The sequence below is a fragment of the Pipistrellus kuhlii genome, unplaced genomic scaffold (genome assembly GCF_014108245.1).
Source record: "Pipistrellus kuhlii isolate mPipKuh1 unplaced genomic scaffold, mPipKuh1.p scaffold_m20_p_51, whole genome shotgun sequence".
Taxonomy (NCBI): Eukaryota; Metazoa; Chordata; class Mammalia; order Chiroptera; family Vespertilionidae; genus Pipistrellus; species Pipistrellus kuhlii.
The window spans coordinates 974,191-1,000,329 of NW_023425553.1; the positions used below are offsets into that span (position 1 = coordinate 974,191).

The following is a 26,139-nucleotide window of genomic DNA, read 5'->3' on the forward strand; positions in this document are numbered from 1 at the left end:
ACCGCAGCTCGTGATTCACATGTGGCTCTTTGGCCCTTGAGTGTTCTAACGCCACTTCTTCAAAACAGACTCGCCCAGGCTGAAAACCGACTTCTGCGCATGGGCCACGAAGTTTCAATCGCACTGGACGTGCGCGCCCACACGTGGCATTTTGTGGAAGAGCCACACTCAAGGGGCCAAAGAGCCGTATGTGGCTCGCGAGCCGTGGTTTGCCGCCTACTGTGCTAGGGTTCAGAAAGGAATCTCTTTCAGAGGAAAGAACATAAATGTTATCTTTTATGGCTAGACCCAGATGTTTGCATTTCCCTGATTATTTCCTCTCAATCCTACCTTTCCTTACACTTACCTTCTCTACAAACCAGGAGGGTTCCAATGAGACCTGAATTCAGGTCCTTCACCAGGTCCACGTGGGAAAAATAGGAGTAGGTGAGACATGGTGGGTCAGAGGCCATGGGGCCATTCTCCTTCAGGACCTCCCAGACATAGGTATGACTTTCACCAGGAATGACTTTGTCATCTTCCTTCTCCCTTTGGCTGGTCTGATCCTCATATTCAGCACCTGAAGCAAGAATGTATAAAATTGTCATTTTTATGCCCACTGTCTATTCAGGGAAACATATCAAGTTTATTGTCACCAGTAGATTCTACACAAGCAACAACTTTTCTGCATCTTTATTTGTATTTTTTAAAAAATGTTTTATTGATTTTTTACAGAGAGGAAGGGAGAGGTATAGAGAGTTAGGAATGTCGATGAGAATCATCAACCAGCTGCCTCCTGCACAACCCCGACTGGGGTGTGCCCGTAATCAATGTATGTGCCCTTGACCGGAATCGAACCTGGGACCTTTCAGTCTGCAGACCGAGGCTCTATCCACTGAGCCAAACCGGTTTCAGCTGCATCTTTATTTGGAAGACTAATAAGCAGCAGCTATAGCTCCGCAAGCATGGCTCAGTGGTTGAGCATTGACCTAAGAACCAGGCAGTCACGATTTGATTCCCAGTCAGGGCACGTGCCTAGCTTATAGGCTCAATCTCCAGTGTGGGGCATGCACGAGTCAGCTGGACAGTGATTATCTCTCATCATTGATGTTTCTATCTCTCTTCCTCTCCCTTCCTTTCTGAAATCAATAAAAAAATGATAGACATGCAAAGCCATAGAGATACAAAGCATATCGGTGGTCACCTGGGACTGGGGTTGGGAATGGGGCATGAACTTGAAAGAGAGAACTTCTTTAAGAGTCCTAAAGCTGGATTGTGTTGATGACTGCACAACTGTCTAAATTTATTAAAAGTCATCAAACTACCTTAAATGGGTGGATTTTGTGGTATCTAATTTGTATCCCAATAAAGCTATTTAAAAATGCTATGAGGTAGCTACACACAAAAATCAATTTGAGATGGATCACAGACCTATATGTGAAGGGTAAAATAATAAAACTTCTAGAGGAAAGCATAGAAGACACTCTTCATGACCTTGGGATAGGCAAATGTCTTAATAAACAGGACACAAAACTCTAAAATAAAAATGTGATAAATGTTTGTGTTTCATTAATTGTTGAATTTCCATGCTTCATTAACTTTAAGAACATGTGTTTATGAAAATAAAATTAAGATAGTAAAAATTCAACCCACAGACTAGAAGATATGCAAATATTTACTATGCCATTGGACTTGGATTTTGAATATTAAGTAGCTCCACAAGTTGATAAGAAAATAATAAACAACTCATTTGTTTTCAACGGGATAAACACTTAAACACTGCATCAGATACTTTACAAAAGGATGTGAGAAAAGTCAACGATCTCATAGAATGATATTCAACATCATCACAAATTTATTTGACAATCGGGGGATCCCAGACTAGTATAAGAAGGTCAGATGCTTCTTTTTTTTTTTTTTATAATATATTTTTTATTGATTTTACACAGAGAGGAATTGAGAGGGATAGAGAGCTAGAAATGTCGATGAGAGAGAAACATCGACCAGCTGCCTCTTGCCCACCCCCGACTGGGGATGTGCCTGCAACCAATATACATGCCCTTGACCGGAATCGAACCCGGGACCTTTCAGTCCGCAGGCCGACGCTCTATTCACTGAGCCAAACCGGTTTCGGCGGTCAGATGCTTCTTGATTATAATATCCTATATAATAAAACCCTAAAATGCAAATTGACCGAATGGTGGAATGACCGGTTGCTATGATGCACACTGACCACCAGGGGGTAGACGCTCAATACAGGAGCTGTCCCCTGGTGGTTAGTGTGCTCCCACAGGAGGAGTGCTGCTCAGCCAGAAACCGGGTTCATGGCTGGCGAGCACAGCAGTGGTGGCAGGGAACTGCTCCTGCCTCTGTGACAGCACTAAGGACCCTTCAGGGGGATGTTGGCCTGCAGGCGACATCCATCCCCCAAGAGGTCCCAGACTGTGAGAGGGCAAAGACTTGGCTGAGGGACCTCCCCATCCCCCAGTATAAGAATGTCATGCACCGGGCCTCTAGTAAAAATATAAAGGCTCATGCCGAAACCGGTTGCTCACTGGATAGAGCATCGGCTTGTGGACTGAAAGGTCCCGGGTTTGATTCCGGTCAAGGGCATGTACGTTGGTTGCAGGCACATCCTCAGTAGGGGGTGTGCAAGAGGCAGCTGACCAATGACTCTCATTGATGTTTTTAACTTTCTATCTCTCTCCCTTTCTCTCTGTAAAAAAATCAATAAAATATATTTAAAAAAAAAAATATATATATATATAAAGGCTCATGATAGGACTATAAATCACATAGGCATTAGGCCATCACCTGTGTTATTTCTGGGCAGAACCACTGTAGATGCCCGTATGAGAAATTAGATAATCCATTTTCCCAAACCTCACCTGGCTTAGGGTACAAGTGCTATATGCTGCACAACTGTGAGAACCCTGGACTCTCTAAAATGCCCCTAGATTTATTTTAAATGCTCCCAAGTAGATAAGCCTCATGGAAATAGCCAGCCCAGCTCTAGCCAGAGCTTGGAATAATTTTTCCTCTATAGTATAGTGGTATAGTATACCACCTGCCCCGTCCTATCTCCTTTCCCTAATCCAGGTCAGCCCTGGCCTCATGAGTGAAACCCAGGCAATTAAGGTCTTCCAATTTCAGAATGAGAAATTGGTCAACATATAAGCAGAGTGAGGCTGTACAACATGGAGCACATGCTCCAATAATTTATTAAGGATTTTCTGGAATCATCTCGATCTATCTGGACAATATCTTAGTCTATTGTGGCACCCTCTTCACTCCCTTCGCGCATTGTGAAGTTAAGGAGGAGATCGTTGAAGTGGGGACCGTGGCCAAACAGGTTGTTTGTTTTAACGAGGTCATCTTGTGCTTCTGCTAGTTGTCTCTCACCCCCAGTGGCATCCATATTTAGAAATGGGGGGAGGAAAAGGAGAGGAAATATCTGAAAAGTCAGAATCTAAAAAAGGAGAAGGAAAATTCTGTTTCGACTTTATACCATGAGTCTTGATTCCTCTCTAGTAAATTTTCTGGGCATAGGAAGGCAGATGAAGTGGGAATTTTGGGATCTGTGGCTTGAATTCCCATGGGAGAAGAGGGAACCAAATAAAAATTTTGGGGATCAGACTAAAATGACAATGTTCTGAACTTCATGAAATAGGCCTAGATTAGCCTCTTAACTCTACTACTCACTAGTTTTTATGATCTTATACTCAATATATGATATTCGTGCAAGAATAGGCCTTCCGTCGAAACCGGTTTGGCTCAATGGATAGAGCGTCAGCTTGGGGACTGAAAGGTCCCGGGTTCGATTCCGGTCAAGGGCATGTACCTTGGTTGCGGGCATATCCCCAGTAGGGGGTGTGCAAGAGGCAGCTGATTGATGACTCTCTCTCATTGATGTTTCTAACACTCTATCTCTCTCCCTTCCTCTCTGTACAAAATCAATAAAATATATTTTAAAAAAAGAAAAGAAAAGAATAGGCCTTCCTTCCCCTGGATTCACTCCCAGCTACCTGGGAGCCAGCATGTCCCTGCTCCTGATCTACCCAGGAGCCAGCAAGTCCTAGCTTCTTTCCAGAGCACCACTCCTGTAGCTCTGTCCGCTGCCCCACTTCCCCTCATAGCAGACATTATGCTGTTCTGTGCCTGCACATGCAAATGAACCTCCATCTTTATTGGGTTAATTTGCATACTCACTCTGATTGGCTGTGGGCATAGCGGAGTGATGGTTAATTTTGCATGTTTCTCTTTTATTAGGTAAGATTCTTCTACCCCAGATGACAGGACAATAGGAGGACATTTCACTTACCTTCAGACGCTTTCCAGTAGGAAACACCAACAGCATGAAGACTGACAGCATGAGAAGCCATGTTCTTAAGTGTAATGACCACTGTGTCAGAAACCTCAGCCCGAATTGTAGGACCCAGCAGACCTGCAAGAATGAATGAGATGGACCCCAAATGTCACTTGGAGGTTGGCACTCCAGAAAACCTGTTGTTATGAAAGTTATGGTCCAAGTCACAGTGGAGAAGCATGTCCCCATGGTTATTGATAAAAAGTGGTAGTAGAATGAATGTAGAAACTGCTATCACCAGCTCAATCTTATGATTGTTCTGAGGACACAGTTCTGGCAATCCATTCAATGCATTCATTCATTTAACTAATAGTAGCTGCGTTCCTACTACAGTGTATTCTAGGGACTGTCCTAGGCAGCGGAGATGTAGTGAATAGGACAGATCAACAAGATCACATTTGAGAGACATTAAGCACATAAAAAATAAATAAGCCCAGCGGTGTTGCCTAATGGTTGAGCATTGACCCACAAATCTAGAGGTCATGGTTGACTTCCAGTCAGGGTACATGCCCGAGTTGAGGGTTGAATCCCCAGTAGGGGGCGTGTAGGAGGCAGCCAATCAATGATTCCTGAATAGGTGAGTTGATATCTCTCTTTAGAATTTGGGTATACTTGTCACCCATAATTTTTAGCAATAATTCTACGATAGAAAATGTTTCATCTTAACATCTCGTTGCAGTCAGAACTCAAGATATAAACTTAAGATTATTAGCATAGAGATGGCATTTTAAAGCTATGAGACTGAACAAGATCATTCAGGGATTGAAGGTAGAGAGAAATAATACAAATGCAGGTCCACAACTCTTGGCACTCTAATATCTACAGTAAAAGCAGAAAAAAAATATTGAAAATATTCACCCAGTCTGTATCCCTGATAGGGGGTAGTAGATACCCAGTTTTATAATAAACAACCAATACTGTTTTCATACCCATCCATGGTGGCTTGGGCTTGGCAGTGTTGAAAAAGTGATCCGTGAACTCTACAAAGACAGTCTTTTTGTATATGACTGAGGTGTTGAATGGAAAAGATCTTGGCACTTCAGGAGGAAACCTGTGTGGAAAAAAAGGAAAAAGTTATATGATAAATCATAGCCCTACTTGGTTTGGCTCAGTGGATAGAGTATTAGCCTGTGGACTGAAGGGTCCCGGGTTTGATTCTGGTCAAGGGCATATGCCTGGGTTGCAGGCTCAATTCCCAGTGGCGAGGGCCGGGGGGGTGTAGGAGGCGGCCGATAAATGATTATCTCATCATTGATGTTTCTCTCTCTCCCTTTCTCCCTTTTCTCTCTAAAATAATTTTTTTTTTAAGATAAATCAGTCCTAGCTGGTTTGGCTTAGTAGATAGAGCATGGGTTCAGACTGAAGGGTTTCAGGTTCAATTCTGGTGAAGCGCACATGTCCAGGTTGTGGGCTCAATCCCCAGTGGGGGAGCATGCAGGAGGCAGCTGATCAATGATTCTCATCATGCATGTTTCTCTCTCTCTCTCTCTCTCTCTCTCTCTCTCTCTCTCTCTCTCTCTCTCTCTCTGTGTCTCTCTCTCTCTCTCTTCCTCCTTGAAACCAATACAAATATATTTGGGAAAAAATGGTAACTAATATAATTGATACCCATACAGTACATCAGCTAAAAAATCATTTGCCAAAGCAATAACTACAGCATCCTTCAATTTCATCTCTAAAACAGACTATAACTTTTATCTAAGTACCTTGCATTCAAATTTTGTCAGTATGTACCTAAAATTATACTTTCCTTCATAAAGATACCAGAAATAAGGGATACGACAGAAAAAACGACCTTCCAATGAAGACTATATATATATATATTGAGACCTAAAGGTGCCAGGAGCTGTAATTTAGTCAAATCTCCATTAATACTAATTATTTTTTTATTTTTAATATATTTTATTGATTTTTTTACAGAGAGGATGAGAGAGGGATAGAGAGTCAGAAACATTGATGAGAGAGAAACATTGATCAGCCGACTCCTGCAACCCCAACTGGGGATGTGCCCGCAACCAAGGTACATGCCCTTGACCGGAATTGAACCCAGGACCTTTCGGTCTGCAGGTCGACGCTCTATCCACTGAGCCAATTTCAGCAATACTAATTATTTCTTAAAATATATCTTTATTGCTTTCAGAGAAGAAAGGGCAGGGTGTGTGTGAGAGAGAAATATCAATGATGAAAGAGAATCATTGATCGGCTGCCTCCTGCACACCCCACACTGGGGATTGAGCCTGCAACCTGGGCATGTGCCCTGATGGGAATCGAACTGTGACCTCCTGGTCCCCCACAACTGTCCTTCCTCTCCTGTAGGCCCAGTCGTCCACAACTGCCCTCCCCTGCCGGCCATCTTGTGGTGGCCATCTTGTGACTACATAGGGGTGGCCATCTTATGACCACATGGTGTGGCCATCTTGTGCAAGGGCATGATGGTCAATCTGCATATTACTTTTTTATTATATAGGATATAGAGTAGGTGTTGTTTTTGATGTCTTGTTGACTCTCAAGGGCTTATGAAAAACAGGAAATATGCCTGACCGGTGTGGCTCAGTGGTTGAGTATCAACCTATGAATCAGGAGGTCAAAGTTCAATTCCTGCTCAGGGTACATGCCTGGGTTGTGGGCTTGATCCCCAGTGTGAGGACAACACACTGCAGGAACCAGCTGATCAATGATTCTCTCTCATCATTGATGATTCTATCCTTCTCTCCCTCTCCTTTTGTCTCTGAAATCCATAAAAAAAAAAAAAAAAAAAAAATATATATATATATATATATATCTATATATCTATATCTATCTACCTATCTATCTATCTATAAATATGTGTATATATATATATATATATATATATATATATATATGTGTGTGTGTGTGTGTGTGTGTGTGTGTGTGTGTGTAAGAAAAGTGGGAGATGTGATGGAAGGACAACACAAATAAATGGTGATACACTTGGTATGTGATATGTACCACTAAAGAAAGAACCCCAAACATTAACTAGCAAGACATATACACTCTTGTTAAAAATGACAACAATAAGGATAAGGTGGGGGAAAGAGCAGGAATATCCGACTGTGGATATTAGTATGCTTGGAGCAAAAGCCACACCATACCTAGGATTACCAGGATGTGAAATCAATAACAAGGTACCTGACATTTATTGCTTATTTCTTTCTCAATCTTTTGCTGAAATAACAAAAATATCAATGTTTATTTCAGGAGCAGCCACACCAGAGAATCACTCATTCCTGTAAGAATTATTTTTTTCCTTTTTCTTATAAAGGCTTTAGTAGAAACGCTGAGGTAGAAAAGGAAAATGCAATATTAAATTGTGAAAGTTGCTAAACTGAAAATCAGTGATGTACAAGGAATAAACCTTGAAGGAAATGAAAATGAAAACACAACAACAGCCAAAACCAGTTTTGCTCAGTGGATAGAGCGTCGGTCTGCGGACTGAAGGGTCCCGGGTTCGATTCCAGTCAAGGGCATGTACATTGGATGTGGGCACATCCCCGGTGGGGGGTGTGCAGGAGGCAGCTGATTGATGTCTCTCTCATTGATGTTCCTAGCTCTCTATCCCTCTCCCTTCCTTTCTGTAAAAAAAAATCAATAAAATATATTTAAAAAAAAACAAAAAACAAAAAAACAACACAACAACAACCTCAAATCTATGGGACAAGGCCAAGGCTAAGAGAGAATTTCATAGTATTATGGGTCTATCTCAAAAAACAAAACAAAAAATCTCAAATAAACAATCTCACTTCACACTAAAAGGAACTTGAAAAAAAAAAACCTCAAAGTGAGTAGAAAGAAGAAAATAATGAATACGGGAGCAGAAATAAATGATATAGACTTAAAAAATATATAAAAGATCAATGAAATTAAGAGCTGGTTCTTTCAAACGAGTTTGATGAAACTTTAGCTAGACTAATTAAAAAAAAAAAAAAGACGGAGCCCTAGCTGGTTTAGCTCAGAGGATAGAGCATTGACCTGTGGACTGAAGGATCCAGGGTTCAATTCCAGTCAAGGGCACATGCCCAGTAGGGGACGTGCAGGAGGCAACCAAGCAATGATTCTCACCATTGATGTTTCTATCTCTCTCTCCCCCTCCCTTCTTCTCTGAAATAAATAAAAATATGTATTTAAAAAGACAGGAGTCAATGCCCTGACCTGGCTCAGTGGATAGAATATTGGTCTGTGGACTGAAAGGTCCCAGGTTTGATTATGGTCAAGGGCATGTACCTTGGTTGTGGGCACATCCCCAGTAGGGAGTGTGCAGGAGGCAGGTGACTGATGTTTCTCTCTCATAGATGGTTCTAACTCCCTATCTCTCTCCCTTCCTCTCTCTGTAAAATTCAATAAAATATATTTTTTAAAAGATAGGAGTCAAATAAAATCAGAAATGAAAGAGGAGAAGTAACAACTGACAACAAATAAATACAAGGGATTGTAAGAAAATATTATGAACAACTATATGACAACAAATTGGACTATCTGGACCAAATGGATCAATTCCTAGAAACATACAATTTTCCAAAACTGAATCAGGAAAATATCAGGTCATCTGAATAGACAGATTACTACTAGTAAAATCAGAGGCATAATAAAAAAAAACTCCCAACAAACAGAAGTCCTGTACCAGATGGCTTCACATGTTTGTGTTTTCCAAAGCATTCAAAGAAGAACTAATATCTATTCCTTGTCAATCTATTCCAAAAAATTCAAGAGGGAAGGCTCCCAAGCTTATTTTATGAGGCCAGCATTATCCTATAATAATTCCAAAACCAGATAAAGACACTACAAAGAAATAAAATTATAGGCCGAAGTCCCTGATGATCATAGATGCTAAAATATATAAAATATTAGCAAACCAAATCCAGCAATACATTAAAAAGATCACACATCATGATTCAGTGGGATTTATTCTGGGGATGAAAGGTTGATACAATATCTGCAAATCAATAAACATGCTACAACACATAAACAAAATGAAGGATAAAAAACCCCACATGGCCGAAACTGGTTTGGCTCAGTGGTAGAGCGTCGGTCTGCGGACTGAAAGGTCCCAGGCTCGATTCCGGTCAAGGGCATGTACATTGGTTGCGGGCACATCCCCAGTAGGGGGTGTGCAGGAGGCAGCTGGTTGATGTTTCTCTCTCATCGACGTTTCTAGCTCTCTATCCCCCTCCCTTCCTCTCTGTAAGAAAAATCAATAAACTATATTTAAAAAAACAAACAAACCCACATGATCATATCAATAGATGCAGAAAAAACAAAACATTTGATAAAATCAAGCATTCATTTATGATAAAAAATCTCAGGAAAATGGGAATAGAGGGAACGTCCCTCAACATAATAAAGGCCATATACAACAAAATCACAGCCAACATCATAGTCCCTGGGCAAAAACTGCAGATGTTTCCCTTAAGATCGGGAGCAAGGCATGGATGTGTGCATTCACCACTCTTACTTGACATCTTACTGGAAGTACTAGCCACAGCAATCAGCCAAGAAGAAGAAATAAAAGGCATCAAAATTGGAAAAGAAGTAGTAAAACTGTCATCCTTTGCAGATGACATGATACTACATATAAGCAACCCTAAAAATTCTACCAAGAACTACTAGAACTAAGAAATGAATTCAGTGAAGAAGCAAGATACAAAATAAATACTTAAAAATCAGTTGCATTTTTATCCTATCTAATAAGGAGGGAATATGCTAATTGACCATCACACCCTCACAAAGATGGCAGCACCCATATCCAATAAGGAGGGAATATGCTAATTGACTGGCATGCCCTCAAAGATGGCAATGCCCACAGCCACAAGATGGTGGCACACAGTCCCCTCAGCCCCACTGGGGCAGCAGGCACACGCCACGGCTGGGTCCATCCCCAGGAGTGTCCGGCCGCTCCACATTCCTACCTCCGGAGTCCCCTGGCCCCTCAACCCCCCAGCTGCTCAGGGCGAGCCCAAGGCACAGGCAAGCCTCGGATGTTAGCTGCCCAGCTCCCCAAGGCAGGCCTGAGGTGTAGGCAAGCTTCAGATGGTGGCTGCCCAGCCTCCCAGGGCAGCCCGAGGCTCAGGTAACCAGGGCCGGCCAAGGCTTGTGCTGCTGGCAGTGGCAGCAGCAGAGGTGTGATGGGAGAGTCACCTTCCCCTGATTGCTGGGTCACTTCCTGGCCCTGAGGGCTCCTGGACTGTGGGAGTGGGCAGGCCGGGCTGAGGGACCCCCCTCCAGTGCATGAATCTTCATGCACCGGGCCTCTAGTAGTTATAGGAATACTTGCAATGTAATCCAGCTTTCAAAATGTTTTTTGGAGGAACTTGTCTACAAAGTAGAGTAGCCAACATTTAGTGAAGATAGGAAGAGCAGGAGAAACCTAGATAGTGATTCTAATCTTGCAAAAAGGTAATAAAGGTGAATCTATAATAATAAAAGCATAATATGCTAATTAGATTAGACTGCTGAACAACCTTCTGGATGTCCTTCTAGACGTCCTTCTGGACAACCTTCCAGATGAAGCAGGGGCTATAAGGGCCAAGGCAAGCTGCCGCTGTGAGGGCCAAACCCTTTGCACAAATTTTGTGCACTGGGCCTCTAGTATTCCTATAATGAACTGTCAAAAAGGGTAGATGTGAGGCCATAAGACCTTTTGTGTGAGGCACACAGTTACCCTCCACCCACCCAAACCAGGAAACACCGGTGAAGGTGGGAAAATGCATCCAGGTTCACATCAGGGAGATTCCTGAGTAGGTCCCCAAATGTGTGCTCCTAGAGTTTTGATGAGGGGTATGGCCCAGAGACGCATGTTTGAACTATTCTAGTGAACAATCAAAATCCATCAAATCGCAGACACAGCAGACCATGCAATGTGAGCTTCCAGGAGTCACACCCAACTATAACTGCACAGAATGTTCCAAAAGAGAGGGATGGACAAACAGCTGCTCACAGAAGGAGGCTCTATGAGCCCCAGACGTGTTGAAGTGGAAACCAAGGCAGAAAGAATTAGCTGAGGGAACCAGGGAGACTGCCTCTTAAGAAAAGAGAAAGGGCTGGGTGAACCTTAGAATGGTGAGCCTGTGCCTCACAGTGAGCACTCACTAAGTCAAGACTGTTGGAAGCATGAGGAGAAACTGACCAGTGTACAGTCATAGAGAAAGACCTTCACACCTTCGGAGGGACCTAGCAGCAGACTGGCTGAAAAGGCTTCTTGAACCTGCACATTGGTGTGTTTTTATTTATTGATTGATTGATTGATTTAAATATATTTTATTGATTTTTTACAGCGAGGAAGAGAGAGGGATAGAGTGAGAAACATCGATGAGAGAGAATCATCGATCAGCCGCCTCTTGCACACCCCCAACTGGGGATGTGCCCGCAACCAAGGTACATGCCCTTGACCGGAATCGAACCTGGAACCCTTCAGTCCGCAGGTCAACGCTCTATCCACTGAGCCAAACCGGTTTTGGCCATTGGTGTGTTTTTAAAAATATATATTTTTATTGTTTTCAGGGAGGAAGGGAGGAGAGATAGAAGCATCAATGATAAGAGAGAATCATTGATTGGCTGTTTCCGACATGCCCCCCAACCCCCACTGGAGATGAAGCCATGACCTCCTGGTTCAGTCAATGAGCCACAACAGCCGGGCCTGAGCATTGTTTTGAGGTGACCTCTTTCCAAGAGACCAACTGACTGGGGTAAAGGTGAAGCTGAGTTCATTGTCACCTCTCTAGGCGCCCTCCCCTCCCACAGAGCACCACGTTTCACTCCATTCCGGGGTTTTCTGGGCATTCACTCGAGAAAGCACGTAGCAGGAGCAGCTCTGCCAACCCAAGGCCATGACAAATGACTTTCTGTCCTGGCTGAGGGCCAGAGGCTAGCGCACTGATAAGAAAGCCCTTCCAGTAAAAGGAGTTGATTTACCGAAGAAGGAATGAGGGCCTGCACTTTTTTAGAGAGCCGCCAGCATGCTGCAGGAGCGGGTTATCGGAGGTACATCTTGTCCACTCCTGGTACACTGCTGCCTTTAAATCACACCCATGGCTATATGGGGGAATCCCTGCTGACCAGTTACTAGTGGAGGAAAGAGCCTGAGCTGTATTAACAGATGGGATGTTTTGATATGCAGATGCAAGCCAAAAACTGATTGCTGTAAATCCCCCAAGGGGCCCAACTTTGGTCATTGTTGTTGATTGTCCACTTTGGGTAGAAAGAGAAATGGCCTGCCCTAGCCAGTTTGACTCAGTGGCTAGAGCATCAGCCTGGGGACTGAAGGGTCTCGGGTTCGATTCTGGTCAAGGGCACATGCCCGGGTTGCAGGCCCTAGGTGACAGCCCAAGGCTCAGGCAAGCTGCTAACGGTGGCTGCCCAGTGGCCTGAGACTCAGGGGAGCGATCAGGTTGGCAGGGGAGCAGTTAGGGGTGATCAGGCCAGTAGGGGAGCCGTTAGGGGCATTAGGCTGGCAGGCAGAGGCGGTTAGGGGCGATCAGGTAGGCAGGTAGGAAAGTGGTTAGGAGCCAGCGGTTCCGGATTGTGAGAAGGATGTCCGACTGCCGTTTTAGGCCCAATCTCTGTAGTCGGACATCCCCTGAGGGGTCCCAGATTGGAGAGGGTGCAGGCCAGGCTGAGGGACACCCCTCCATGCATCAATTTCATACACTGGGGCCCTAGTATATAATAATAAAAGCGTAATATGCTAATTAGACTGGAGGTCCTTCCGGACGACCTTCTGGACAAAGTCGGGACTGTGAGGGAAGCCCAGGTACCGGGTGGTGGAGGGAAGCTAGCAGCTGGGGAAGGAAGACATACTCTTGCACGAATTTTGTGCATTGGGTCTCTAGTGGAACTATAAAGGCCTGGCCACGTTGGCTCAACTTGGGAGAACTCAGAAGGGTTATTCCAGCTCCAGAGTTCCCTGTAAGGTCGGCCAGCACTGCAGTCCAACTTCTCCCTCTGCCCACCCCTGCCTCTGCCCTTCTCTGTCCACCCCTGTCCCTTCCCTTCCTATTCCTTCACTTCCCTGTCCCTGTCCCTTCCCGTCCCTGTTCCTTCTGAGCACTCTAAAGCAAATTTCTGCACATTCATCTCTGTTTCACAATATGCTTCCAGAGAACACATCCAGTGACATTAATTCATATTTAAATGTGCCCCAATTTCATCCACCTCTAAAAGTTTCCATGGCACTAGCCTTGGCATAGACCTGCATGGTTTTTAGTTCTTTAAACATTATTTGATGCCGATATCGTTGTGTGCACTCTTCCCTTCAGTCCATTTGTCCCATCTCCTGACCACTTTGAGATTGAAAGTCCTTCCAAACTTATCAACTCATCCCCACTTTGTTCCTTTTTCTCTTTTCCCATTCTGTCTCTTAGATTCTGCTGAGTCTATCCTACCCCGTTTCTCCAAAGTTTCTACTGGGTTCTAACCAGACTCAGAACCATGCCCAAAGACAGGTATTTAACACGCACAGAAATATTTAGTATTTCTGACTAACATGAAAACATAAGACACACAGAAAGTGTTTACTAGAGCAATAGCTTGGAAAAGCAAAGAGGGGAAATGTGGGATCCCTTATCACGTGGTTCAGTATTCCTGTTCAGAGTCCTGTTTCTGGAGAAGGCCACACACAAATGAAGAGAGACTGGGAAAGGGTTAATTTGGGGGAAATGGGGGGCCAGATGGGAGTCCACCTCTAGGGGGAGGACTACCACTAGGCTCTGGCCTTGCTATCCCTTTTATTGGGACTAAGGGATAACACATTACCCTTAAGCAGGTGTGGGAGACACCCATAGCCCTTAGGCAGGTAATAAGCAGATTATCATATCGGTAAGGATTTACATGATTACAAGATGGGGAAGTTGCCTCAGTTACCATTGTCTCAATTAGACAGGGAGTGGTTGGCTCTGACCTTTCAGAGCTTCAAGGTTGACCAGCCTTTTATATCTGTCTATTAGTGAGACAACGATCTTTCCGGCAGGAAAAGAATCAATAGTAGACAAAAATTGCCCGCATGGCCGGGACCGGTTTGGCTCAATGGATAGAGCCTTGGCTTGGGGACTGAAGGGTCCCGGGTTCGATTCCGGTCAAGGGCATGTACCTTGGTTGCGGGCAGATCCCCGGTGGGGGGTGTGCAGGAGGCAACTGATTGATGACTCTCTCTCATCGATGTTTCTGACTCTCTATCTCTCTCCCTTCCTCTCTGTACAAAATCAATAAAATATATTTTAAAAAAATTGCCCGCATGGCTCAGTGGTTGAGCATTAACCTATGAACCAGGAGGTCACCATTCAATTCCGGGTCAGGGCATATACCAGGGTTGTGGATTCCATACCCAGTGTGGGATGTGCAGATCATTGATGTTGCTCTCTCTTTCTCCCTTCCTCTCCAAAATCAATAAAATATATATATTTTTTAAAAGAGTAGACAGCAACACATGTTTCTCTCTCTGAGGGAAGAGTGGAAAAAACAAAAACAAAACCAGAAGCTAGATTAAGAAACAAGGTTGTGAGACGGAGAAACAGGTCTGGGCCTAGGTTCAGAGTAGGTCTCTCCATTCAAAGGGACACACTAGACATTCCTAAAAGCATCAGCAGCAGCCAGGGGTAGGGCTCAGCTCAGAGATAAAACTAACCAGGACCACAGAGCTCCCCAGCCAGACCATTTATTTTGTTATTATTATTTTTTTAATATATTTTATTGATATTTTACAGAGAGGAAAAGAGAGGGATAGAGAGTTAGAAACATCCATGAAAGAGAATCATCGATCAGCTGCCTCTTGCACACTCCCTACTGGGGATGTGCCCACAACCAAGGTACATGCCCTTGACCGGAATCGAACCCGGGACCTTTCAGTCCGCAGACCGACGCTCTATCCATTGAGCCAAACCGGTTTCGGCCAGACCATTTATTTTTGAATATTTTTTCACTGGAACAAAAATACGAGCCTGCATCCCCAGTAGGAGGTGTGCAAGAGGCAGATGATCGATGTTTCTCTCACATCGATGTTTCTAACTCTCTATCTTCCTCCCTTCCTCTCTGTAAAATATCAATTAAAAATATTAAAAAAAAATACGTGCCTGTCTCAGTTTCAGGGTAATCTTCACAGCGAATGACAAAATGTTCCAGGATTCATAGGTTTTATTCCTTCCTCACTTTCGTGGGGTTTTTTGTTTGTGCGTTTCCCTTGAGACCTGATATATGTTTTGCCAAATATATTTGGCAACAACGTCCTTGACATGAACTGTTCTTTCACATTTTATCTAAAACCAATCAGAAAACCTGCTCAATTTCCTGACGCTTGCTTAGAAGAAGCCGAGCAGCTGCAGGAACAGATAATACAAAACTGAATTTCCCCAGATGTTTATTTCAAAGCTTGGCAGAGCTTGGTAGGGTGTGTCCAGAGTCAGCTGATCTTGTTACTATCAAAATAATCTAGACTATAAAATGGTATCATAAAAATAAAAAATCTAGCCCTAGCTGGTTTAGCTCTGTGGATAGAGCGTCTGCCTGCAGACTGAAGGGTCCCTGTTTCGATTTTGGTCAAGGGCACATGCCTGGGCTGTGGGCTTGATCCCCAGGAGGGGGCGTGCTGGAGGCAGCTGATTAATGATTTTCTCTCATCATCGATGTTTCTATCTCTCTGTTCCTCTCCCTCCCTCTCCAAAATCAATAAAAATACATTACAAAAAAAAAATGGAAAAAAACAACAACCCATAACTACTATTCTAACTTAAAAATAAATAAATTAATAAATAAATAAATTCTACCAATTTTTTCTTATACACGTGACTGCCTATACAACAACACAAAGCTAGATAACAAATAAATCCTTTTCTCCATTCAATTCAATTTTGTACTCAGACTGTTATTCACTATGTCACAGTTCTGACTAACATGAAAATATGTTGCATGTAGAGGGAAGCTACAAAACAAAGCACAATGCATTAAGTACCATTGTCTCAATATTAATTTTCAGCTATATCAACATTAATGGATATGTGGCTAACTGTTCAGTTAGATACCAGGCTATCGACCATCTGGACCTCTACTTCCGGGTCATTAACACTGCACAACTTCCACTATATAAACTATAAAAGAACTTATATCCCCTCCTCATACCGTATGTACACAGTGAAATACTACTACACAGTGATTAAAATGATGAAAAAGCCCTAGCCGACTTGGCTCAGTGGATAGAGCGTCAGCCTGTGGACTGAAGGGTCCCGGGTTCGATTCCAACCAAGGGCACAAGCCTGGGTTGCGGGCTCAACCCCCAGTAGGGGGTGTGCTGGAGGCAACCAATCAATGATCATTGATGTTTCTATCTCTCTCTCCTCCCTTCCTCTCTGAAATCAATAAAGAAATATAAAAAAAAATGATGAAAAATACTGGCAACATCAAATGTTGTCCAGGATGTGTGGAAATTGGTACTTTCACACATTGTTGGTGGGACTACAAAATGGTACAGCCATTCAGGGAGTCTGTTGGCAGTCCCTTATAAAGTCAAACATGCATTTACAATATGATCCAGCAATTTAACTCCTAGATACTTAGCTAAAATAAATTAAAACAGATGTCCACACAAAAAACGTGTACAGGAATGTTCATAGTAGGTTTATTTACATTAGTCCCCAAACGGGAAACATTCCAAAGGTCCAGGTGACAGTGAATGGATATGCAAATTATGATATGTTCCCATAATGGAGCAGTAATCAGCAATAAAAAGACTAGGACAGCCGAAACCGGTTTGGCTCAGTGGTAGAGCGTCAGTCCGTGGACTGAAGGGTCCCTGGTTTGATTCCGGTCAAGGGCATGTACATTGGTTGTGGGCACATCTTCGGTGGGGGGTGTGCAAGAGGCAGCTGGTCGATGTTTCTCTCTCATCGACGTTTCTAGCTCTCTATCCCTCTCCTCTCTGTAAAACATCAATAAAATATATATAATAATAATAAAAAAAGACTAGGACAGTATACTGGATGAATTTCCAAATCATGATGCTGAAGCTAAAAAGCCAGACATTGAAGAGTGCAAACTACATGATTCTACAGATATAAAACTCTTAAAAAGTAAAAAAAATGAATCTGTGATTCCATAAAAGCAGCTTGTTGCTAGAGGCCTGGTCAGGGGAAGGAAACTCAATGAAAAGTTGCAGAATGGTTGATGTACATGTTCTGTATGTTGATTAGGATGGTGCTTATGTAACTTCTATGCATTTGGGAAAACTTACTAAACTGCACATTTAAAAATCTGTTTATTTGACCTAGCCGGTTTGGCTCAGTGGATAAAGTGTTGGCCTGTGACTGAAGGGTCCCAGGTTCGATTCTGGTCGAGGGCACATGCCCAGGTTTTGGGATTGATCCCTAGTACCTCAATGATTCTCTCTTATCATTGATGTTTCCATCTTTCTCTCTCCCTCTCCCTTCCTCTCTAAAATTAATAAAATATATTCTTTTTAAAATAAAATAAAATAAAATAAAATAAAATCTGTGCATTTGCCCTACCCAGTTTGGTTCAGTGGATAGAGCCTCAGCCTGCAGACTGAAGGGTCTCGGGTTTGATTCCAGTCAAGGGCATGTACGCTGATCCCTGCCTTAGTCAGAGTGAGTGTGGGAGGCAACCAATCAATGTGTCTCTCTAACACTGATGTTTCCCTTTCTCTCTCTCCTCATCCCTTCCACTTTCTCTAAAAACCAATGGGAAAAAGTCCTTGGGTGAGGATTAACAACAACAAAATAATAATAAAATCAAATCTGTGCACTTCATTGTATGTAAGTTATACCCATGGTAGGCAAAATAATTTTGTCCCTCATGATCTTTGCTTATGCCCATAAATATGTTACCTGGGCTGAAACCGGTTTGGCTCAATGGATAGAGCGTCGGCCTGTGAACTGAAGGGTCCCGGGTTCAATTCCGGTCAAAGGCATGTACCTTGGTGGCGGGCACATCCCCGGTGGGGGGTGTGCAAGAGGCAGCTGATTGATGACTCTCTCTCATCAATGTTTCTAACTCTGTATCTCTTTCCCTTCCTCTCTGTACAAAATCAATAAAATATATTTAAAAAAAATATGTTACCTGGCCAAAAACAACAACCAACAACCTATGGAATTATGGTTGCTAATTAGCTGACCTTGAGAGGGGAGAGTTAACTGGGTAGGCCCAAGATAATCAATCACAAAGGTTCTTTTTTGTTTGTTTGTTTGTTTGTTTGTTTGTAAATCCTCACCTTAGGATATGTTTCCATTGATTTTTAGAGAGAGTGAAAGGGAGGGGAGAGACAAAGAAACATCCATGATGAGAGAGAATCATGTACCTTAGTGACAAGTTCTGGGGATACATGCCCTTTGACCAGAATTGAACCTGGGACCCTTCAGTCCTTGGGCCAACGCTCTATCCACTGAGCCAAACTGGCTAGAGCCTCCAGTAAGGAAACCAGACCAGTCTACACCTTGATTTTGGCCTTGTGTGACCCTGGGAAAAGTACCCAGTCCTGCCCACTGAAACGGTGAGATAGATAATAGATGACTTTCTCTATGCTTATGAGTTTGAGGTAACTTGTTATACAGCAGTAGGAAACTAATAGAATACTCAAAATAGAGCTAAATATTAAAAATAACAAGCAAACAAAAGTCAATTAAAATCATGTTTCTAAGTGAAATCAAAGAGGATATTACAAACTATACTGAAAACAATGAAAAGTAAAGTCTTCATACCACAACCTATGGAATATGGAAAAGATGTTCTCAGACAAAAATATATACCATTAAGAGCCTTCACTATTTTAAAAAAGGACAAAATAGAGAAAAGTACATATCACTTTTCCTAAGGTATTAGAAAAATACAGCACAATAAACTGAAAGAAACTTAAGAAGAGATCATTGATAAGGGCAAAATCTTAAGAAATGAATTAAATTTAAAAATCACTACAAAAATAAATAAATAAAAAGTAAAATTAATAAAATTTTAAATCAGTACAAAGCCCTGGCCAGGTGGCTCAGGTGGTTGGAGCATCATCCTGTACACCAATAGGTTGATGGTTCTAAAAAAAAAAAAAGTAGAGGATTCAATCCTTGGTTGGAGCATGTGCAGGAGGCAGCTGATCAATGATTCTCATCATTGATGTTTCTATCTCCCTCTCCTTCTACCTTTCTCTTTGAAATCAATGAAAAATGTATTTTAAAAAATGAAAAAGAGATATAACTACTAACAATATCACAAGATGATTATGTAACTTGATATCAATACATTATCAAATACAGGGATAACTGCTTTCCAGGGAAATATATATAATCAAATTGCCTGAAGAAGAGGTAAGCAAATCTGAATAAATTAATGACTATAAGCAATATTGAAAAGGTTATTTAGTACTACTTTCCCAAAATGAACCAGAACCCCCCAAAGATGAAAAGCTTCTGAACTCATGGCTAATACTATCCTTGCACCAAAATTGGGCAAAGAGGTCAAAAACCACATCACACACACACACAATACAACCAGAGACTAAACTTGTATGTAATGTTGATGGGATCTCATTGCTCTCCTCTCGCTCTGAAAGCTATGTTCTCTCTCTTATACTCCTTGTCTCTTTGCCCTTTCTCCATCCTCTAGTTTCCGGAGTGGCAGCATCTATATATATAAAAGCCTAAGAGACCAGCCGAGTGGCCGATAGCTATGACGCATACTGACCACTAGGGGACAGATGCTCAACGCATGAGCAGAAACCACAGGTATGGAAACATGGGACAGACTGATGAATCTCAGAGGGAAGCGGGGGAGGACAGGAAGAGATTAACCAAAGATCTTATATACATACTAAAGGCCTGGTGCATGGATTCGTGCACCAGTGGGGTCCCTTGGCCTGGCCTTCACCCTCTTGCAATCCAGGATGCCTTGGGGGATGTCAAACTGCTGTTTTCAGACCCATCTCTGCAGGCCAAGCCAAGGGACCCCACCAATGAACGAATCCATGTACCGGGCCTCTAGTGTGACAATAAGAGTCAATGGACAGGCGCCCATCTTAGAAGTGCCAGCAGTCAAAATGAAGTTCAAACCCTTTGTGACTTCTGACCAGAGCAATGCACCTTCCCACATTCGAAGGAAGATTATATCTTCTCTTTCCAAAGAGCTGAGACAGAAGTATGATGTTCGATCCAGGCACATCCGAAAGGATGATGAAGTTCAGGTTGCTCAAGGACATTACAAAGAGCAGCAAATTGGCAAAGCAGCCCCGGTCTACAGGAAGACATATGCCATCCACATTGAACGAGTGCAATGGGAGAAAGCTAACGGTACAACTGTTCATGGGGGCATTCACCCCAGCAAGGTGGTGATCACTAGGCTAAAGCTGGATAAAGGCTGTGAAAAGATCCTTGAACATAAAGCCAAATCTCTTGAAGTAGGAAAGGAAAAGGGCAAATACAAGGAAGAAACAATTGAAAAGATGCAGGAATAAAGTAATATTATATACAACTTCCATTACAAACTTAAAATAAAATAAAAAAGATCCAATGGACAAAACAGAACAAAATATCAACCAATAATCCTGACCAGTTACTTTCCTCTCTGTAAAAAATAATAAAATTATAAAAAATGTTTAAAAAATGCCGAAACCGGTTTGGAGCAGTGGATAGAGCGTCAGCCTGCGGACTGGAAGGTCCCAGGTTCGATTCCGGTCAAGAGCATGTACCTTGGTTGCGGGTACAACTCCGGTGGGGGATGTACAAGAGGCAGCTGATCAATGATTCTCTCTCATCGATGTTTCTAACTCTCTATCCCTCTCTCTTCCTCTCTGTAAAAAAAATCAATAAAATATATTTACTAAAAAAATTGTTTAAAAAATATCAACGAATAGGTCAGATCTATGAAAGGGACAGGCAGTTAGCATTTGCGCTAATAGCACAGATCCACGCATGTCTTGCCTGGAAATGCTTTTTTAAGGCGTAACTAGCATCACAGCCATTCTAACCTGTTGTCTGCACCTTCTTCCAACCAGTCATATCCCCACAACCCTGGTCACATTCTACAGAATGTGCCTTTTTAAAAAAATATATTTTATTGATTTTTCGCAGAGAGGAAGAAAGAGGGATAGAGAGTTAGAAACATCGATGAGAGAGAATCATCGATCAGCTGCCTCTTGCACACCCCCTACTGGGGATGTGCCCGCAACCAAGGCACATGCCCTTGACCGGAATCGAACCCGGGACCCCTCAGTCCGCAGGCCGACGCTCTATCCACTGAGCCAAACCAGTCCCAGCTACAGAATGTGCCTTTACCTTGTATCCAGGTGGAGCTCACTGAGCAGTTCACTGTGCTTGTAGTCCCAGGACAGCTCCACGGCGCCCAGGTAGAACCTTCTGGTAGCACAGAAGCTGACCGGCAAAAGGCACAGAAAGAGGCAGGTGGCCAGCGCTGTTTGCATGGCTCTGATGGCTGGGAAATGTCCAACAGGAGAAACGGAAGATTAATTCTTCTCTAAAACATCCTTGGCTCCCGAGAGAGAGAGAGAGAGAGAGAGGGGGGGGGAAAAAGGCAAATCTTTTGTGATGTAGTGAAAAGTCCCCAGATTTCTGCAGAGGGCTTTAGGGAGTGTTACCTGCTGGATGTGAGAGCAGCAGCACTGGGCAGTACGGGATTGCATTGCTTCCTTTTTGGCAGTGGGAAGCACCCACAGGAAGAACGGACTAGGAAAAGGGCGGCTGAGCTACAGCTTAACCCATTCACCTCTGAGAGCAGTGAGGGCGCCAGAATACTGCTTTGATCTCAACCTTGAAGGGAAGGAAGAGAGGGAGGGGGAGGTCAAGGTAGTCATACTCCCGGCCTACTCTGACCCTCTCCTTTAGTAGCAGCAACAGATTCTGGAATCCACTTGCATAAGCAAGAGGACCCAGTATCCCAATAGCCTCCCTACTTCTCCCCTAGCCCCTCACACGGCTACCACTAAGTGACTTTTTCTTTTTTAAAATATTTGCTTTCATTTTTTTAATATATTTTATTGATTTTTTTACTGAGAGGAAGGGAGAGGGATAGAGTTAGAAAATCAATGAGAGAGAAACATCAACCAGCTGCCTCCTGCACACCCCCCACTGGTGATGTGCCCACAACCAAGCACATGCCCTTGACCGGAATTGAACCCAGGACCCTCCAGTCCGCAGGCTCACGCTCTATCCACTGAGCCAAACCAGTCAGGGCCTAAGAGACTTTTTAAAAAAAAAATTAAAAAAAAAAAAAAATATATATATATATATATATATATATATATATATATATATATATATATATTATTGATTTTTTACAGAGAGGAAAGGAGAGGGGTAGAGAGCTAGAAACACCGATGAGAGAGAAACATTGACCAGCTGCCTCCTGCACACCCCCTGCCGGAGATGTGCCTACAACCAATGTACATGCCCTTGACCAGAATGGAACCTAGGACCCTTCAGTCCCCAGACCGACGCTCAATCCACTGAGCCAAACCGGTTTCGGCCTAAGTGACTTTTTGAAGCTATGAAGCTGCCTGGCCTGTGTGGCTCAATGGTTGAGTGTCGACCCATGAACCAAGAGGTCACCAGTGGGATTCCTGCTCAACGCACATGCCCGGGTTGTGGGCTGGATCCCCAGTGTGGGGTGTGCAGGAGGCAACCCATCAGTGATTCTCTCTCATCATTGATGTTTCTATCTCCCCCTCTCCCTACTTCTCTTTCTCAAAATCAATAGAAACATATTTAAAGAAACACACACACAAAAACTATAAGGTGGATCCTGTCACTCTTTTGCTCAGAACTCTCCGCTGGCCTCTGAACTCACTAGGAGTAAGACCCGGGGTCTCTACCAGGGCCTAGTCCATCTACCATGATCTTCATGTCCCTTCCTCCGACCTCTCTCGTCTCATCTCACTCTGGCTTCTAACCTCCTTGCTCTTCCTTAAAATACAAAGCAAACTCTTGTGCCTAGAACTTGCCACTCGCTATTTCCTCTTCTTTAAAAAAAATATATATTTTATTGATTTTTTACAGAGAGGAAGGTAGAGGGATAGAGAGTTAGAAACATCGATGAGAGAGAAACATCATCAGCCTCCTCCTACACACCCTACACCAGGGATGTGCCCGCAACCAAGGTATATGCCTTGACCGGAATCGAACCTGGGACCTTTCAGTCCGCAGACCAATGCTCTATCCACTGAGCCAAACTGGTTTCCTCTTCCTGAAACACCTTCCCTCCAGATCTCCACACATTCCCACTCTCACATCTCCTTCAAGTCTTGGCTCAAATCTTGCCTTCCCAATGAGCTCCAATGAAGACCAACTTTACATGGTAAGCTCGGTATCCACACTGGTACTATTGATATCCCTCCTGGCTTCATTTTTATTTACCTTTCCAAAAATATTTAAAAAATCAAAATATTGATTTCATAGAGGAAGGAAGAGGGAGGGAGAGAAACATCAATGATGAAAGAGGATCATTGATAGGCTGCATCCCTCGGCATCCCTCATGCCCCTCACTGGGGATCAAGCCCACAACCGGGGTGTGTGTCCTGACTGGGAATGGAACCTTGACCTCCTGGTTCATAGGTCCACACTCAAACACTGAGCCATACCGGCTGGACCCGGCTTTGTTTTTATACATAACATTCATAACCACCAGAAATGTGTCTATTGATCTTGCATCGTTGTTACTTGAGGCTTCTGAAGTTTGCTTACATTTGGCCTGGGTATAGGATACTCTATGGTAGGGGTGTCGAACTCAATCAGAGAAGGGGCCAAAATCTAAAATCCAGCCTAAATCGCGGGCCGAATGGTTTACTGAACAGTCATAAACTGTCATTGTGATGGAAACGCAGCGGAGTGCAGTGATGACAGCGAGGTGCGGGCCACATTGCAAGGCCTGGCGGGACGGATTTGGCCCGCGGGCCTTGTGTTTGACACATGTGCTCTATGGCCTTCCATCAGAAACCTGCCATTCAAGCAGAGTCCCTATTGGGTTAATGTACATTAGGGGGAGTGAGGACCTCCCCAAGGCCCTAAAAGTATAGGTGATAAGAAGAAACTTGCCGAAACCGGTTTGTCTCAGTGGATAGAACGTCGGCCTGTGGACTGGAAGGTCCCGGGTTCAATTCTGGTCAAGGGCATGTACCTTGGTTGCGGGCACATCCCCGGTGGGGGGTGTGCAGGAGGCAGCTGGTCGATGTTTCTCTCTCAACGACGTTTCTAACTCTCTATCCCTCTCCTTTCCTCTCTGTAAAAAATCAATAAAATATATTAAAAAAAAAAAAAAAGAACAAGAAGAAGAAACTTGACCAGGGTTGTATAATAAGAAATGTTATCACTGAGAGTTCAGTCCTGCCTGGGTAAGAATGTGTTTGGCAGCCATTGGCGAGATGTTGTCCAGCTTGGAAACAAGCCAGAGGAAGGTCCTTTGATAGAAATGCGCTGTACCTCTCTCTACCAGGCACCAGGATGCAGACGTAATAACTGCCCGTACTACATGCCAGGAGCTGTTGCAAGTGCTTTCTTTTTCTTTTTCTTTAAAAAAAAAAAATATATATTTTATTGATTTTTCACAGAGAGGAAGAGAGAAGGATAGAGAGTTAGAAACATCGATGAGAAAGAATCATCGATCAGCTGTCTCTTGCACACCCCCCACTGGGGATGTGCCCGCAACCAAGGTACATGCCCTTGCCCAGAATCGAACCCGGGACCCTTCAGTCCGCAGACCGACGCTCTATCCACTGAGCCAAACCGGTCCCGGCTGCAAGTGCTTTGTAATGCAGCTGCTGGTCTCTGTAAAAATACATTTTTGTTGATTTCAGAGAGGAAGGGAGAGGGAGAGAGAGAGAAATAGATGGGAGAGAAACATTGATTGGCTGCCTCCTGCACACCCCACAATAGGGATCAAACTCACAACCCGGGCATATGCCCTGGCCGGGAATCGAACAGGTGACCTCTCAGTGCATAGGATGATGCTCAACCACTGAGCCACACCGGCTGCAGCTGTAATTCTTGTCTTCATTTTACAGGTGATGAAACGGCAAACTTAGTAGTCACCAGAGCCAAATATCAGCAGTACAACGATTGAAATTTCTTTTGAGAGCCTGATTTTTTAAAACTTAAACTTCTTCTAACACCACTTCTTCCAAATAGACTCGCCCAGGCCGTGGTATTTTGTGGAAGAGCCACACTCAAGGGCCAAAGAGGCGCATGTGGCTCGTGAGCCAGGGTTTGCAGACCACTGGGTTAGGCAACTTGGCCATGGTCACCCAGTTTGGAAGTGGTAGCATTCAAACCCAGGTAACCTGATTCCAGAAGTGATGCTCCTAGCCCGGAAGCCTCAGAGATGAATCAAATCCAGGTCCCGCCTTCTGGGAGTTATAGTACAATGGGGGAGACAGAAAAGTAGCCCCGTAGTTACAATCCAGGGCGATAAATTCACTGCCAGCTGCTTTACACATTATCTAATTTAATCCTCACAACGTGACTGCAAAGAAAGGTGTTTCAGGAAGAGGAAATAGCAAGTGCTAAGTTCTAGGCACAAGAGTTTGCTTTGTATTTTTAAAAAATATATATTTTATTGATTTTTCAGAGAGGAAGGGAGAGGGATAGATAGTTAGAAACATCGATGAGAGAGAATCATCGACCAGCTGCCTCCTGCACACCCCCTACTGGGGATGTGCCCGCAACCAATGTACATGCCCTTGACCGGAATCGAACCTGGGACCTTTTGGTCCGCAGGCTGACGCTCTATCCACTGAGCCAAACCGGTTTCGGCTGCTTTGTATTTTAAGGAAGAGCAAGGTCAGTAGCCAG

General features: G+C 43.5%; 2 protein-coding genes across 4 annotated transcripts in view; one reads left to right on the top strand and one right to left on the bottom strand.

The window, feature by feature from the left end:
* F8 (coagulation factor VIII) overlaps positions 1–26,139 on the bottom strand; it is an 88,956-nt gene that overhangs the window by 59,534 nt on the left and 3,283 nt on the right. For 2 of the 3 annotated variants that reach the window (XM_045573536.1, XM_045573535.1), the window contains exons 3-5: positions 5,275–5,396; positions 4,301–4,423; positions 347–559 (exon numbers count right to left, since the gene is read on the bottom strand). In XM_045573536.1, the coding sequence (XP_045429492.1) occupies positions 347–559; positions 4,301–4,423; positions 5,275–5,396 (458 nt within the window). Of the gene's footprint in view, positions 1–346; positions 560–4,300; positions 4,424–5,274; positions 5,397–21,615; positions 22,113–26,139 lie in introns of those variants that run through there. The other variant, XM_036415731.2, reaches the window with a different exon arrangement.
* LOC118706424 (60S ribosomal protein L26-like) lies at positions 20,382–20,832 on the top strand. The gene has a single exon (XM_036415736.2). It carries the CDS (start codon positions 20,382–20,384, stop codon positions 20,793–20,795), a length of 414 nt encoding a protein of 137 aa, XP_036271629.1. The 3' UTR covers positions 20,796–20,832.